This window comes from Lucilia sericata, unplaced genomic scaffold, assembly GCF_015586225.1.
Source record: "Lucilia sericata isolate MDLA Ls3-8-SP2 unplaced genomic scaffold, ASM1558622v1 Contig000159F_arrow, whole genome shotgun sequence".
Classification (NCBI taxonomy): Eukaryota; Metazoa; Arthropoda; class Insecta; order Diptera; family Calliphoridae; genus Lucilia; species Lucilia sericata.
Window position 1 is genome coordinate 437,238 of NW_023994189.1, and position 16,149 is coordinate 453,386.

The window sequence follows — 16,149 nt, forward strand, 5'->3', positions numbered from 1 at the left end:
ACACACCCACTGTTTTCAGTTTAATGCTGCGGGCCACTTGTGTTTTGTAGTTATTTCGTCTTAATGTTCCACTTTTCTTTGAAAATCAAAAAAAAAAAAAAAAAACAACAGCAATTTTTTTAACACACTCCGTGTCGTCAGTCAGTTAGTTAAACTGTTTGCCAGTTTGTCTTGTGTTTTTGTAGAACTAAGCTGAACTGTTTAACTTTCTCTCACGTAATTATCTAAAAGATTTTTATCTTTATTTTTTTTAAAACCACAGATTTCTGTTGTCGTTTTTGTTGTTATTTTTTTCTTTAGTAAAATAAAAAGTACAAATATTTGTTAAATAAATACTTGTCCGAAAACAATAAAGATTTAAATTTTGTTTAATATTAAAATACACTTAAAGAAATAGTAACAGAGGATTTTGCAGAAAACTTGGGTTGAAATAGTAAAGACTTTTTTTAAATTATTTACATAAATTTAAATCATAACATAAATTTCTATAGAAATTAGACACGATTTTCTAAAAAAAAATTGTATCAAGACATAAATATCAATAGAAATTTGTGTTAAAACAAAAATGTGTAATAATATTTGTGTCAAGACATTAATTTCTAATGAAAATTGTGTCAAGACATACATTTCTAAAATAAAATTGTGTCAAGACAAAAATATCTAATGAAATTTTGAAAGATATATGAGTCAGGACATAAATTTCTAAAGAAATGTTTGTCAAGACATTATGTCAAGACATAAATTTCTAAAGAAATTTGTGTAGAGACGTAAGTTTTTACAGAATTATATAGAGATAAAAATTTCGTAAAAAAAAGGTTTTGTCAAGACATAAATTTTTACTGAAATTTATAGCAAGACATACATTTCTATAGACATTTGTCTCAAGACATAAATGTCTATAAAGACATACATTTATATAGAAATTTGACATGATTTTCTAAATAAATTTATGTCAAGACAAAAATTTTGTAAAGAAATTCATTTCAAGGCATAAAGTTCTAAAGAAATTTTGTATTAAAACATAGAAATTTATGTCTTGATACAATTTTTTTTAGAAAGTTGTCTTAAAACATAACTTCTATAAAAATTTGTCTTGAGACAAAATGCATTTCTAAAGAGATTTGTATCAAGATATATAGAAAATTGTCTCAAGACATAAATTTCTATGAAGATTTGTATCAAAACATAAATTTCTATAAAAATATCTACAGAAATTTGTGTTAAAAGAAAAATATGTAATGAAATTTGTGTCAAGACATAAATTTCTAAGGAAAATTGTATCAAGACATACATTTCTAAAAAATTGTGTCAAGAGAAAAATAAATAATAAAATTTTGAAAGATATTTGTGTGAAGACATAAATTTCTAAGAAATTTATGCAGAATTGTGTATCAAGATAAGAATTTAAAAAAAAAATTGTTTTAAGACATAAATTTCTATAGACATTTGTCTCGAGACATAAGTGTCTACAAATGTTTGTCTAAAGATATACATTTCTATAAAAAATTTACATCATTTGTGTCAAAACATTAATTTCTAAAGAAATATCTACAGAAATTTGTGTTAAAAGATAAATATGTAACGATATTGATGTCAAGACATTCATTTCTAAAGAAATGCATGTCAAGACAAAAATTTCTAATGAAATTTTGAATGATACTTGTGTCAAGATATACTTTTTTTTAGAAATTTTTTTCATGACATAAATTTCTACCAAAATTAGTTCAAGACATAAATTTCTATAGATATTTATCTTAGGACATAAGTATCTAATGTTTGTCTTAAGACATAAAATTCTATAGAAAATTGTCTTAGGACATGAAATTTTAAGAAAATTTGTCTCAAAACATAAAATTTTTTATAGAAATTTTTATCAAGACATAATTTTATATAGAAATTTGTGTTAAGACATAAATTTCTTTAGAAATTAGTTTTAAAACAAAAAGAAAATTTTGTCCAGAAATAATTTTCTATAGAGAATTGTCTGAAAATAAGCATTTCTATAGAAATTTTTGTCAAGACATAAATCCAAATAGAAATTTATGTCAAGACATAAATTCTTAAATAAATTTCAACCAAAATGTTTACCAATATAATGAATATTTGCCTTTTAAACATCTGCTGCAACACGTTTAACTATATATTTCTTCATTAGCTTTCCGATCACATAGATTTTTTTCAACTACACATGTTTTTCTAGTTACAAATTGCAAACATTAATTTGCCAAGCAAGTAAGCGAAACCCATGAAACCCCAAAAAACCTTTCTTTTCTTGTTTAATAATAATGAAGCATCCATCCACTACTCTACCGCACAATTCATGTCATGTATCTCCTTCATCTGCAAGCAGCAACATTTGCATTTTAACATTCGCCAACAAATTATAGACATGATGCATTTATGCTGCCTGCTGTACAGGTCTTTTTATTTAAACACTATATTCAAAAAAACCCACAAAAAAAATGTGGAAACAGATGATATGATACTACCTAGTAGAGGAGTAGAGTAGAGTTGATGAAGAAGTCATCTTCTATGGTAACGGAACAACGACATACATTTTTAAATATTGTACAACAACAAACCAAGATCAAACATGTTGATCTTCCAACTAATGACTTTTACTCGTACCAATTTTAAACACTTTTTTTTGGACCAAAGAAAATCTGGTAAGAAAAAAAAGTAGAAAAAAACTGTAAGTTGAGGTTGTATCTTATTAAAGTTAGTGACAATTTCTAGTGGTTGTTTTTTTTAAGTGGTTTTAATATTACAGGTATTAAGTGTTTTGCATATAGAGTGTCATAGATATGACTGGGAATATTGTGGATGCAAACATAAATAAAATTATTGCTGCAAACAGGTTTGACATTGACTTTTTAAAATATTGTTGCGGTATGTTGTTGTGTTGCTGGCAACATAGTTCATAAGCTTTTTATCTTACATTTTTACTAAAAGCCTATTTGTCTATTTCTTTTAAGAGATTTCGGTTTAAGTGGTTAAGTTTTTTTTTAAATCGATTAGTAAAACTTTTGAAAGAGTAAACGTTGCCTTTTTTATTATTAAATTGAATTTTTTCTTAAACATAAAATTATGGAAAAATGTTTCTTTTTATTTAAAGTTCTATGTTTATTTGTTTAAAACTTTGCCTTAATACTAAAAGACACAGATTTTCCCCAATCAAGACATGATTTTTTTTTTTCGAAATTTGTCTCAAGATATTTATTTTAATATAAATTTATGTCAAGGCATATATTTCTAAAGAACGTTTTTGGAAGATTTACATTTCTAAAAAAAAATTGTCACAAAACATCAATATCAAACGAAATTCGTGTCATGACAAAATTTTTTATTTAAATTTCTCTCAAGACATAAATTTCTAAAGATTTTTTTCTCAAGACATACATATCTACATATACAAAGTCAACAATTTCATATACATATCTACATACATATATAAAGTCAGAAATTTGTATCAAGACATAAATATTTATAGAAATTAGTACTCAATTTCTAAAAAATCAAGACAAAAATATCAAAAATTATTATGTTAAGACATAAATTTCTTGAGTAGTGTATCTTAAGATATTAATTTGTGTCACGATATTAGTTTTTATATGAAATTTGTGTCAAGACATAAATTGCCAAAAAAATGTCTAAAAACATTTGTAAATCAAAGCAAAACTATTTAAAACAATTGTATCAAGACATATATTTCTGAAGAAATTTTTATCAAGACAAAAATATCTAAAAAACTTGTGTCAAGACTTAAACTTCTTGAGGAATTTATCTGCAGATATTAAATTATATATAAAATTTATCTCAAGACATTGATTTCTGAAAAATATGTCTCAAGACAAACATTTCTAAAGAAATTTGTGTCAAGACAAAATATTAAAAAAACTTTTGTCAATACATAAATTTTTTATATAAATTTGTCTCAAGACATAAATTTTTAAAGAACGAAATTTGTAAAATTTCCAAAAATATTTTGTCAAGACATTAATTTCTAATGAAATTTCTATCAAGACATATATTTCTAAAGAAATTTGTGTGCAGACACAAACATTTATTCTAAATTTGTGACAAGACATAAATGTCTAAATGAATTTGAGTCAAGACACAAATATTTATCATAATTTTGTGACAAGACATAAATTTCTATTGAAATTTGAATCAAGACTGAATATTTTAAAGAAATTTTGTGTCAAGACGTAGATATTAGTAGAAATTTGTGTCAAGACAAAAATATCCTAAGAATTTTTTGTCAAGACATAAAAAAATTTGTGTCAATACAAAAATACCTAAAAAAATGTCTAAAAATAATTTGTCAAGACATAGATTTCTTAAAAAATTTGTGTCGAGACATAAATTTTTTATAGAAATTTTGTCTCAAGACATAGATATCTGTAGAAATTTGTGTTGAGACAAAAATATCCAAAGAATTTTTTGTCAAGACATTAATAACTGAAGAAATTTGTATCAAGATATAAACTTCTAAAGCAGTTTGTGTCACGACAAAAGTATCTAAAGAAATTTCACAAAATTTGTATGGCAAGACATAAATATCTATAGAAATTTGTATCAAGACACATACATTTGAATATTTACCTTAGATTTGTGTCAAGGCATAAATTTCTTAAGAAATTTGTATCACGACATGCAATTCTAAAGAATTTTGTGTTAAGACAAAAATATTTAAAAAATTTGAGTCATAACATAAATGTCAAGAAATAAATATCTTTAGATATTTGTGTCAAGACAACAATTTTAAGACATAAATTTCTTAAAAAAAGTCGAGTCAAGACAATTATTTCTAAAGATATTTGTGTCAAGACATAAATGTCTGTGGAATTTTTTTGTCAAGATAAAAATTTCTACAAAAATTGTTATCAAGACATAATTTTTTTAGAGAAATTTCTATCAAAACTAAATTTTATGAAAATTTATCTAAAACCATTTCCATAGAAATGTCAAACAAGACTTTTTGAAATATTTCTCAGTATTCCTTTCCCCATCCCTGCATTCTTTTGCCCAAATAAACATTTTGTTGCTTTCAATTAATTGCTTATGGAATTATATCAAGATAAAAACTTACACTGTGCTAAGCTGGGATTATCCACAAAAACGGGATTCGCTGAAACGCCACTGTTGAATGAGGCCAAGAAAATTAACGTTACAACGATACTGACAATATGTAACATTTTGCTAGAGCTATGCTGCACTATGGGTATACTATTACATTCTGTCAGCTTTTCATGACGATAACTACGATGCTGGTGACAATGTGATACTGACGATGATGCTGATGATAATGTGGATTTTGTCGGTCTAAATTGTGTAAAATAATTCCTTAATTTTGTAAACATTGCATTTGTATTGTGTTTAACTAAAAGGCAGGTGTTGTTAATGTTTGTTTTGTTGCTGTGATTTCCGCTAGAATGTTGTTCTTGTTGCTGCTGATAATGTTGCTGTTTTAAAGGTGTTTGTTCTTGTTGTTCTTGTGCTTCTTCGTAATTATTGCAATAACGTTTGTAAGCAATGGGTGGTGAACTACTAGTATTTAATAGTTTTTTAGTCCCCATCTGTAAAGAAAGTTAAAAAATGTTAAAAAAGAAGTTTTGAAAATTACACTTAAATATGTTTAAATGTATTAAACAAATTTAACTTGAATTTCTATAAAGTAATTTTAACAAAAGAGAAAGAAAGTTGAGGGTTTTACTGCATATTTAGCAATTGATTCATCACTTAGTTACATAATTTGTAATGAGTCATTTTCAAAGAAATCTATAGGTTTCTGTCGGTTTTGTCAAGAAATCAAAAATTAACAATTGTTTTTGATGCGCTTGATGTGTTTTGAAATAAACTTAATGAATTTTTAGTAAAATTAGTCACAATTTATGAGACATAGTTTTGTATAAAATGATTAATGTCTTAAATAAGTGTTAAAATATCCAAATTTAGTTAAATATTAACAAATTTGTTAAGTTTGTCTTTTTTTTTTAGAAAGAAAGTAAACAATCTAAAAATCTTATATTTCTTTAAATTTTAATTCTTTTATTTATGATTACAAAAGAATATAAACAAACAAAAAAAAAAAAAGAATCAGTTTTTTTTTTTTTTTTTGATTTCAAAATATAGAACAAAAGCGTAATACGCAACAACACTACAGCTATAAACCAACGAAAACACACTTTAGAACATTACTACAACAACAACTTCTTTTACTTTGTGTTTAACTTCGAGTATGTGTCTTTAGTCTTTTGTTTAGTTAGAAGAACATTTTTCTCGTTCAAGTTTTTTGTTTGTGTTTTTTTTTTTATTATTATTTATTTTGTTGAAATTTATACGTTCTGGCTTCTTGCGTAACAGGTCGTTGACTTTTTAAGGTAGATGACAACTGAGTTTATTTATGTTTTTTTAGGCAGTGGAAGATAAAAGAAAATTACTCTGATTTAAAGTTTAAGAAAAAATTTGCAGTTAAATTGTCTGTAGAAGTTAATTTAAGGTTCAGTTGGAATTAATGTGGTTTTTCTTTGAATTTCGGTTTTCGGTTACAGCATCATGTGTGATTTGGTGGGTTTCGTAAGAATATTTAAGAGAATTTATTCTCTTCAAGATTTTAGTCTTTTGTTTTGATTTGTTTGGTTTGAATTGAATTGCAAATGTAGAAGAGTATCAGAAAATCTCCTGCTCAAAAGATATTTTCAAGCATTTTAACAAAAAAAGCTTTTTAACAGAAAAACTTTAAATAGAAAAACTTTTAACAAAATAGCTTTTTAACACAAAAGTTCTTCGCGATTTTAGTCTTTTGTTTTGATTTGTTTAGTTTGAATTGAATGGCAAAAGTAGAAAAGCATTAGAAAAACTCCTTCTCAAAAGGTATTTTTAAGCATTTTAACAAAAAAGCTTTTTAGCAAAAAAAGCTTTTTAACAGAAAAACCTTTTAACAAGAAAGCTTTTAGGCACAAAAGTTTTTTAATTGCAAAACGTTTCAATAAAAAGCATTTATTCTTATACTTTTCATTGAAGCGTTTTATACGCCAAGATTTTTAATGAAAAGAACAAACTCTTTTTAACAAAAATCTTTATAAACTAAAGCTTTTGATTTTGTTGAAAATCTTTGAGATCAAGCGCTTTTTAACGAAAATGCAATGAAAAGCTTTATAAACTAAAGATTTTTATTGAAAACGTTTTTATTGGAATAGTCTTTTATTGAAAAGCTTTCAAAAAATTTTTATTGGAAAAGCTTAAAAAAAGTTTTCTTTGTTTAAGCAAAAACACTATGAGAACTAAAGCTTGTCATTAAAAAAGTTTTAAAAAAGCATTTTATTGCACATTTCTTTAAGAAAAAAAAGGCTTTTTGGTGGAAATTGTTTTTGAAAAATCTATATTTTGAAAAGTTTATTATGATAAAAAGCTTTTAATCCTGTTTATATAGAAGCTTTGAAAAGCTTTTTAAAAAACCAAGATTTTTTGGAAAAGCTTTTTAAGGAAGAATAGTAAAAAACACTTTTTTGGAAATGTTTTCTGTAAAAGCTTTTCATACAAATACTGTTATTGGAAATGCTTTTGAAGAAAAACGATTTTTTTAAAGCTTTTTACTTTAAGCTTAAAAAATACTTTACTTTAGAAAGTATATCAAAACCAAAAACACTTCCTAAATTCCCTTTCTTTTATACAAAAGACTTAAGACACATACTTGTATATTCAATTACCAAACATACGAAAGACTTAAGCCACAAACACAACAGTGATATTTCAACATTTAAAAATAAAATCACAAATCTGTAGATAAATAAATTTAAATATTTATTTTGTTTAATCAACCAATTGTAACTATGCGTCATTGTTATCTGTGTGATTCATCAGCGGCGTGTATTTGTCAAAACAATTTATTAGGAATTTAGCTAATTTGTACACAATTTTTTTTGTATTTTTTCAACAGCATCCAAAATTGATTGCAATTAATTTCGCTTTTTTTCAAGATTTTATTATTTTGTTTTTAAAAAGCAAAATTAAGTGAAATTATTTATATGACCAAAAAAAAAAAAGTTAATAAAGGTGTGACGCAAAAGTAAAGTATATTGAAAGCAAAACAAATTGTTGCTAATGTTTCTAAAGAAATTGTGGACAAAAATTAAAAACAAAAAAGTTACTCAATATTTGTGTGAGGGTGTAATTAGTAAGCTTTAGTTTACATTTTAATTGTAAAATTTACCTTTAGGAGAAGGTAATCCGTTTTTTACGATAAAAGCTTTTCATACAAAAATATATATTTAAACAATAAAAACTTTTCGGTATAAAACTTTTTCAATAACAAGATTTTCCATAAAAAGCTTTTCAGTAATAAGCTTTTTAATACTAAACATTTCAATATTAAAAAGCTTTTCAATAATAGGCTTTTTAATAAAAAGCTTGTCAATAATAAGCTTTTTAATAAAAAGTTTTTCCAGTAAAAGACTTTTCAAATAAAAAGCTTTCTACTAAAAAGCTTTTCCAATAAAAAGCTTTCTACTAAAAAACTTTTCCAATAAAAAGCCTTTTCAATAAAAAGCTTTTACAATAAAAAGCTTTTCCAAGAAAAAGCCTTTTCAATTAAGAGCTTTCTACTAAGAAGCATTTCCAATAAAGAGCTTTCTACTAGAAAGCTTTTCCAATAAAAAGCTTTCTACTAAAAAACTTTTCCAATAAAAAGCTTTCTACTAAAAAGCTTTTCCAATAAAAAGCTTTTCCAATAAAAAGCTTTTCCAATAAAAAGCCTTTCGTTAATAAGCTTTTCATTGAAAGCTTTCCAATAAAGAGCTTTTCAGCAATAAGCTTTCCAATTAAATCGTTTCTAATAAAAAGCTTTTCAGAAATAAGCTTTCCAAAAAAAAGCTTTTTGTTAAAAGGCTTTTCCAAAAAAAAGATTTTCAAAAAAAAAAAAATATTACAAAAAGCTTTTTACGAAAAAATTTGTTATATTGATTAGTATATGCTGTAATGTCAATTAATAATATGGTTGCAGTAACCAATATTATTGTTGAATTTAATGTTGTCGTTACTATAATCTTACTTTTTCTACTGCATGTTGCAGAAACATTACTTTTTTTTTTCTTATCAATCATCAACGAATTATATATTAATTACATATTAATTATCTCATTAATTAATAACTAAACAGAGATGAGGTAATAATAAATTAAAACAATTATCTCTCAATTTTTGCTTTTGCTATTAAATACATACAGACAGATGCGTCTTTAACTATTATGCTGAGAAAATGTCTCATAATGAAATGACTTAGCACAAATCAATTGTCATATTATGTCAAATAAAACTTATGAAATCATCTTAATATTACCGTAAATAATTTTTTTATATTTCTACAAAAAAAAAATTTAAACATTTCACCCATTATTATACTTTTTTTTAAAAAAAGAAATGGCCAACAAAATAAAAATGTTGTAATATTTCTTCTTTTGTTCAGCAACAAAAAGGCCAGTAAAAGTTATTAATTTTGTATAAATAAATAATAAAAAAAAGAAATTTTTCTATTCTTCCTCTTTTGAACATATAATGTGAACAAAAATTTCTATTGTTTAATAGAAAAAAAAAAAACAAAAATTTGCCAAAATACAATGTTTTTTAAAAAAAAGAAAACAAATAAATTATTAAGTATTTTTTTCGCCATTATCATATAATATTGCGTGGTTGTGCTAAGATTTTTAGTTTTAAACAACATACAAGTTCTTTCTTTTTTTATTATTAATTTTTTTTATTGTCATTGTGTAAAAAAAATTATATTATATTTTATTATTTGTTTGCTTGGCTGGTTGTTTGCTTGGCTTTTTTTATAGCTACTTCCATAATTTTATGTTTAATTTGGCTGCTTTTCACTTTTATTTCAAAAAAAAAAAAAAAAAAAAAAAAAAAATCACACAAACTTACACACTCTTATTTTTAAATTTATTTCAACTCTCAAAAAGGCCAAAGTGTGGGTAAAAGCTACCATTTATGGTTGGCCCTAAGAGTCTGACAAAGAAATGTGAAAAAAAAAACTTTCGCTTTTTCAACATTCTCGCTGATCAAATAAATAAAATAAAGTTAAAAAAGAAATAACCAGCTGAAACGCCGCAACGACAGAGCTTTCAGCTGTTAACAACAATACCAGCAACAAATACAAAAAAACCCGTATCTACATGCATATTATGTAGAAAAGAAATATTCCAAACCAAATAAACTACTAACAACTACAACAAATACTGTAAACTTCCCTAAAAAAAAACACATAAATAATAATAAAAAAAAAAATTAATTTAATTTCACTTTTAGTAGTGCGATTTTTTATTTAATGACTAATCAGACTCTCTTTTTTTCCCACCAACAACAACAACTACTTAATAATGTCATTTAAACGTTGACAGTACATTGGGATAAAATTCAGCTACAATTACAATTTAAATACTTTTTCTTCATCTCTACAGTAAACAAAAACAACAACAAATAAAACTCGTAAAAAGTTTTTATTTATTTATAAACTCAGCTGTTGTTAATTTAAATATCAAGCAACGGCCACCAGCAGCAGTAAACAGCAGTAACCAAAGAACGTGACCTAAATTTGTGCGTGTTGGCAAAAAAATAAAAAAAAAAAAAAAAAAATAAAATAAAAATTTAGGTGTGAATTTATTTTCTTTTATTTATTAAAATTAGGCCAAATCTTGTTGAGAACCTGTTAAGGCTATAAATTCAATATTCATAGAAACAAAAAAAAAAAAAAAATCTTACAAAAACAAACAACTACATTTCTAAAAATCGTCTACAAATACCACCAATAAAGCCACACAAGTTAAAATATACATAATTATATGTAGATGTATGTATAACAAGTGATTGTATGATTGTATGTGAGAGTCTAGGAATTTTTAAAATTTTGCCATCTCAAATTATTTTTATTTATTTTTAACTACTGTTACCGAGAGCTTTTTTTCTAAATGTAACGAAACTCTTGAAAAACAGGAAATTAAAATTCATTTGTTTTGTTATATTATAAAACAAAAGCTTTTCTTTAAGATTTTTTACAAAATTATTTAAAAGTTTTGCGGTTTTATATATGAAAAAACAAAAGACTTAAGACACAAACGTGAGACAAAAGGTTAGTAATATTTTAATAAAAAAATAAAGTAAATTTACATAGCAAAAAGCTTTTTAAAAAGCTTATTTAAAAAGACAATAGTTCTTAAACAAATCTTTTTGATGAAAAGCTTTTTTTCACCAAAAAGCTTTTTTCCCCAAAAAGCTTTTTTTAGCAAAAAGCTTTTTAAATAAAACACTAATTTCCAAACAATTTTATGAAAAGCTTTTTTAGGAAAAAGCTTTTTTAGGAAAAAGCTTTTCCCAAAAAAAGCTTTATAAATTTTTAATTCGCTTTAATTTTCAAATAAAAAACTTATTTAGGTAAAAGCTTTATTAATAATTTTTACAACGATTTATTTAAATTTTTCCAAAAGTTTTTTTCAATAGATTTTTGTTTGAAGAAATCTTGTTTTACATTATTTTTGGTAAAAAAAAAAGTTTTTGTATAAAAAGCTTTAATCATACAAGAAAACAGCTTTTTGGTTAAATGTTTTTTCTTAAAGCTTATTTGAGTTGCTGATTAATGTAAATATGTAGTTAATAAGAACTTATTACTCAAAAGCTTTTTCAATAAAAAGTTTCAATAAAAAGTTTTAATTGAAAATATTATGTCATGTATACATAAAGCTTTTTAAATAAAACGCTTATTTCCGAAAAACTTAAAATCTTTTTTCCCCCAAAAAGCATAAAAAGTTTTAATTGAAAATATTTTTTCATATTTTATTAATTAATAAGTGGTGCTCCATAGTTAAAGCTTTAAAAAAACTTGTGATTGAAAAAGCTTTTTTTTTAAATAATTTTTTATAAAAAGAATTCTTTTTTCAATAAAAAGCTTTAATTTAATTTAAAACGATTATTTCAAAAAAAAAAAAAAACTCTTAAAATGATTTAATGAATTTGTTTTCCAAAAGATTTGTTTTTCAATAAAAAAAGCTTTGTAATAAAAAGTTTTAATTAAAAATATTATGTTATGTATACCTAAAGCTTTTTAAATAAAACGATTATTTAAAAAAAATTATTTAATGAACTTTTTTTTTCCAAAAAGCTTTGGCATAAAAAGTTTTAATTTAAAATATTGTTTATTAATTAAAAAGTGGTGCTTTATGTATAAAGCTTTAAAAAAAGCTTATTTGTGAAAAAGCTTTTTTTATTAAAATAATTTTTCCTTAACTTTTTACTAAAAGCTTTGGTGAATATTTTAAAGCATTATGCCTAAAAGCTTTCTATTTATTTAAATTATAATAAAGCTTTCATATTAAAAGCTTCTAAAAAGCTTTTTATTATTAATATAATCCTATTAAAAAAGCCTTTTTGCAAAATAAATAGCATTAGTTTTAATTGAAAATATTGTTTTTAATTTTTTATATTTTTTTTTTTTGCAAAAGCTTTTTTTGATTGAAATATTCCTTATGAAAAGGTTTTTGGTAACATTTTTGTTAAAAGCTTTTGTGAATAGTTTAAAAGCATTATTTCTTCAAGCTTTCAATGCATTTTATGAATAGAATTTCTTGTTAAGAGCTTTGTTGAAAGCTTTTTATTAATAAGTATTGTGTTATAACGTTTTCTTTAATAAAATTATTTTTGCTGTATTCAAAATGTTTCTTCCGAAAAGTTTTCTGTTAAAACTTTGGTATTAAAAAGTTTTAATTAGTTTTTCATTATAAAAAGCTTTACTTTGAAATCGTGTTCACGGTGAAACAACACTAACTCAAGCTCAGGACATATACATATGTATATAGTTCTTATTATCAAATATGTTGATCTATAAAAGCAACAAAACTTTAAGACATATTTAAACTAAAATAATACCCTCCCCACTATAGTGGTGTAGGGTATAATTATAATATATCATTTAGTCAAATTTTCGAGATCATTTATGTGTATAATTAACACAACAAGCTCATTTAAACAAAGTTATTATTATGACATTTATATATGTATGTGTTTAAGGAAACATTCAACTATGACCAACGGATTCAGTGACTGACTGACTGACTAAGTAAGCTAAAACAAAAGACTTAAGCGACAAGCACGTAACTAAAGAAGAACACGAAAATGTAACAGTTTTATTTTCGTACATTGTTTATTTTACTCATTTATTATTATGATGAGGGTTTTTTGAATTCACATTAAATAAATAAACTTTTTTTTTAGTACATACAATTGTTCTAGTATTTGTATGTGATTTTATTTTGTATCAGAAAAAGTAGGTTATCTTATTTATATGTATAATTTTTTAAGATTTTCTAAAAAAAAATCTCACTTCTTATAATTATTCAAAGCAAGCAAGCGTAATATTTAAATTATTCTCAAAATAAAATTTATGAAAATAAATAGGAAAAGAAAATAAGTTTTATGGTTAAAAACCATACATTAAAAAGTTATTATAAAAAATGAAAATTTGTCTAACTTAAGATAATTTTTGATATGATATCATTGTTTAAAGATTTAATATGTTTGAGTATGTGTATAAGTTAATAGGTCTGTGATGGTTTTCTTGTAATTTCCTTGATACGACTAATTTTTGTTAAGAATCAAGTATTTGTGTTTTTTTTTTTATTTTATAAAGGAAATCATGGTTCATATGGTTCCGTACTTGAAGCTTAACCAGATTTTGTTTTTTTATTTGCTGTAACATGCATATTACAAGACATTTAAAGAGGAGAAGGCGTAAGACAAAAACAATAAAAAATATAAAATACAAAGTATAGTCAGGCATGTCCGCCCATATGGTATCCTACAACTCTAGGCCTATCGAACAATCCCATCGACTATCAATTGACTAGTATACTGATTATTCTATTGACTACTCTACTGATTATACTATTGAGTCTAGTCTATAGTCTAGTCTATAGTCTAGTCTATAGTCTAGTCTATAGTCTAGTCTATAGTCTAGTCTATAGTCTAGTCTATAGTCTAGTCTATAGTCTAGTCTATAGTCTAGTCTATAGTCTAGTCTATAGTCTAGTCTATAGTCTAGTCTATAGTCTAGTCTATAGTCTAGTCTATAGTCTAGTCTATAGTCTAGTCTATAGTCTAGTCTATAGTCTAGTCTATAGTCTAGTCTATAGTCTAGTCTATAGTCTAGTCTATAGTCTAGTCTATAGTCTAGTCTATAGTCTAGTCTATAGTCTAGTCTATAGTCTAGTCTATAGTCTAGTCTATAGTCTAGTCTATAGTCTAGTCTATAGTCTAGTCTATAGTCTAGTCTATAGTCTAGTCTATAGTCTAGTCTATAGTCTAGTCTATAGTCTAGTCTATAGTCTAGTCTATAGTCTAGTCTATAGTCTAGTCTATAGTCTAGTCTATAGTCTAGTCTATAGTCTAGTCTATAGTCTAGTCTATAGTCTAGTCTATAGTCTAGTCTATAGTCTAGTCTATAGTCTAGTCTATAGTCTAGTCTATAGTCTAGTCTATAGTCTAGTCTATAGTCTAGTCTATAGTCTAGTCTATAGTCTAGTCTATAGTCTAGTCTATAGTCTAGTCTATAGTCTGGTCTATAGTCTAGTCTATAGTCTAGTCTATAGTCTAGTCTATAGTCTAGTCTATAGTCTAGTCTATAGTCTAGTCTATAGTCTAGTCTATAGTCTAGTCTATAGTCTAGTCTATAGTCTAGTCTATAGTCTAGTCTATAGTCTAGTCTATAGTCTAGTCTATAGTCTAGTCTATAGTCTAGTCTATAGTCTAGTCTATAGTCTAGTCTATAGTCTAGTCTATAGTCTAGTCTATCTATAGTCTAGTCTATCTATAGTCTAGTCTATAGTCTAGTCTATCTATAGTGTAGTCTATAGTCTAGACTATCTATAGTCTAGTCTATCTATAGTCTAGTCTATCTATAGTCTAGTCTATAGTCTAGTCTATCTGTAGTCTAGTCTATCTATAGTCTAGTCTATCTATAGTCTAGTCTATAGTCTAGTCTATCTATAGTCTAGTCTATCTATAGTCTAGTCTATCTATAGTGTAGTCTATCTATAGTGTAGTCTATCTATAGTCTAGTCTATCTATAGTCTAGTCTATCTATAGTCTAGTCTATCTATAGTCTAGTCTATCTATAGTGTAGTCTATCTATAGTGTAGTCTATCTATAGTCTAGTCTATAGTCTAGTCTATCTATAGTCTAGTCTATCTATAGTCTAGTCTATCTATAGTCTAGTCTATCTATAGTCTAGTCTATCTATAGTGTAGTCTATCTATAGTGTAGTCTATCTATAGTCTAGTCTATCTATAGTCTAGTCTATCTATAGTCTAGTCTATCTATAGTGTAGTCTATCTATAGTCTAGTCTATCTATAGTCTAGTCTATCTATAGTCTAGTCTATCTATAGTCTAGTCTATCTATAGTGTAGTCTATCTATAGTCTAGTCTATATATAGTCTAGTCTATCTATAGTGTAGTCTATCTATAGTGTAGTCTATCTATAGTGTAGTCTATCTATAGTCTAGTCTATCTATAGTCTAGTCTATCTATAGTGTAGTCTATCTATAGTGTAGTCTATCTATAGTCTAGTCTATAGTCTAGGTCTATCTATAGTCTAGTCTATCTATAGTCTAGTCTATCTATGTGTAGTCTATCTATAGTGTAGTCTATCTATAGTCTAGTCTATCTATAGTCTAGTCTATCTATAGTCTAGTCTATCTATAGTGTAGTCTATCTATAGTGTAGTCTATCTATAGTCTAGTCTATCTATAGTCTGGTCTATCTATAGTCTAATCTACCTATAGTCTAGTCTATCTATAGTCTAGTCTATCTATAGTCTAGTCTATCTATAGTCTAGTCTATCTATAGTCTAATCTACCTATAGTCTAGTCTATCTATAGTCTAGTCTATCTATAGTCTAGTCTATCTATAGTCTAGTATCTATAGTCTAGTCTATAGTCTAGTCTATAGTCTAGTCTATCTATAGTCTAATCTATCTATAGTCTAGTCTATCTATAGTCTAGTCTATCTATAGTCTAGTCTATCTATAGTGTAGTCTATCTATAGTGTAGTCTATCTATAGTCTAGTCTATCTATAGTCTAGTCTATCTATAGTCTAGTCT

The 16,149-nt window shown here is 25.2% G+C and overlaps 1 protein-coding gene across 1 annotated transcript in view; it reads right to left on the reverse strand.

Annotated features, from left to right (window-relative positions):
- The window catches only part of LOC119601367 (serine proteinase stubble), a 34,783-nt gene that overhangs the window by 14,231 nt on the left and 4,403 nt on the right, over positions 1-16,149 (reverse strand). The window contains exon 2 of the mRNA XM_037952282.1: positions 5,093-5,579. Within this exon, the coding sequence (XP_037808210.1) occupies positions 5,093-5,579 (487 nt within the window). The remainder of the gene's footprint in view (positions 1-5,092; positions 5,580-16,149) is intronic.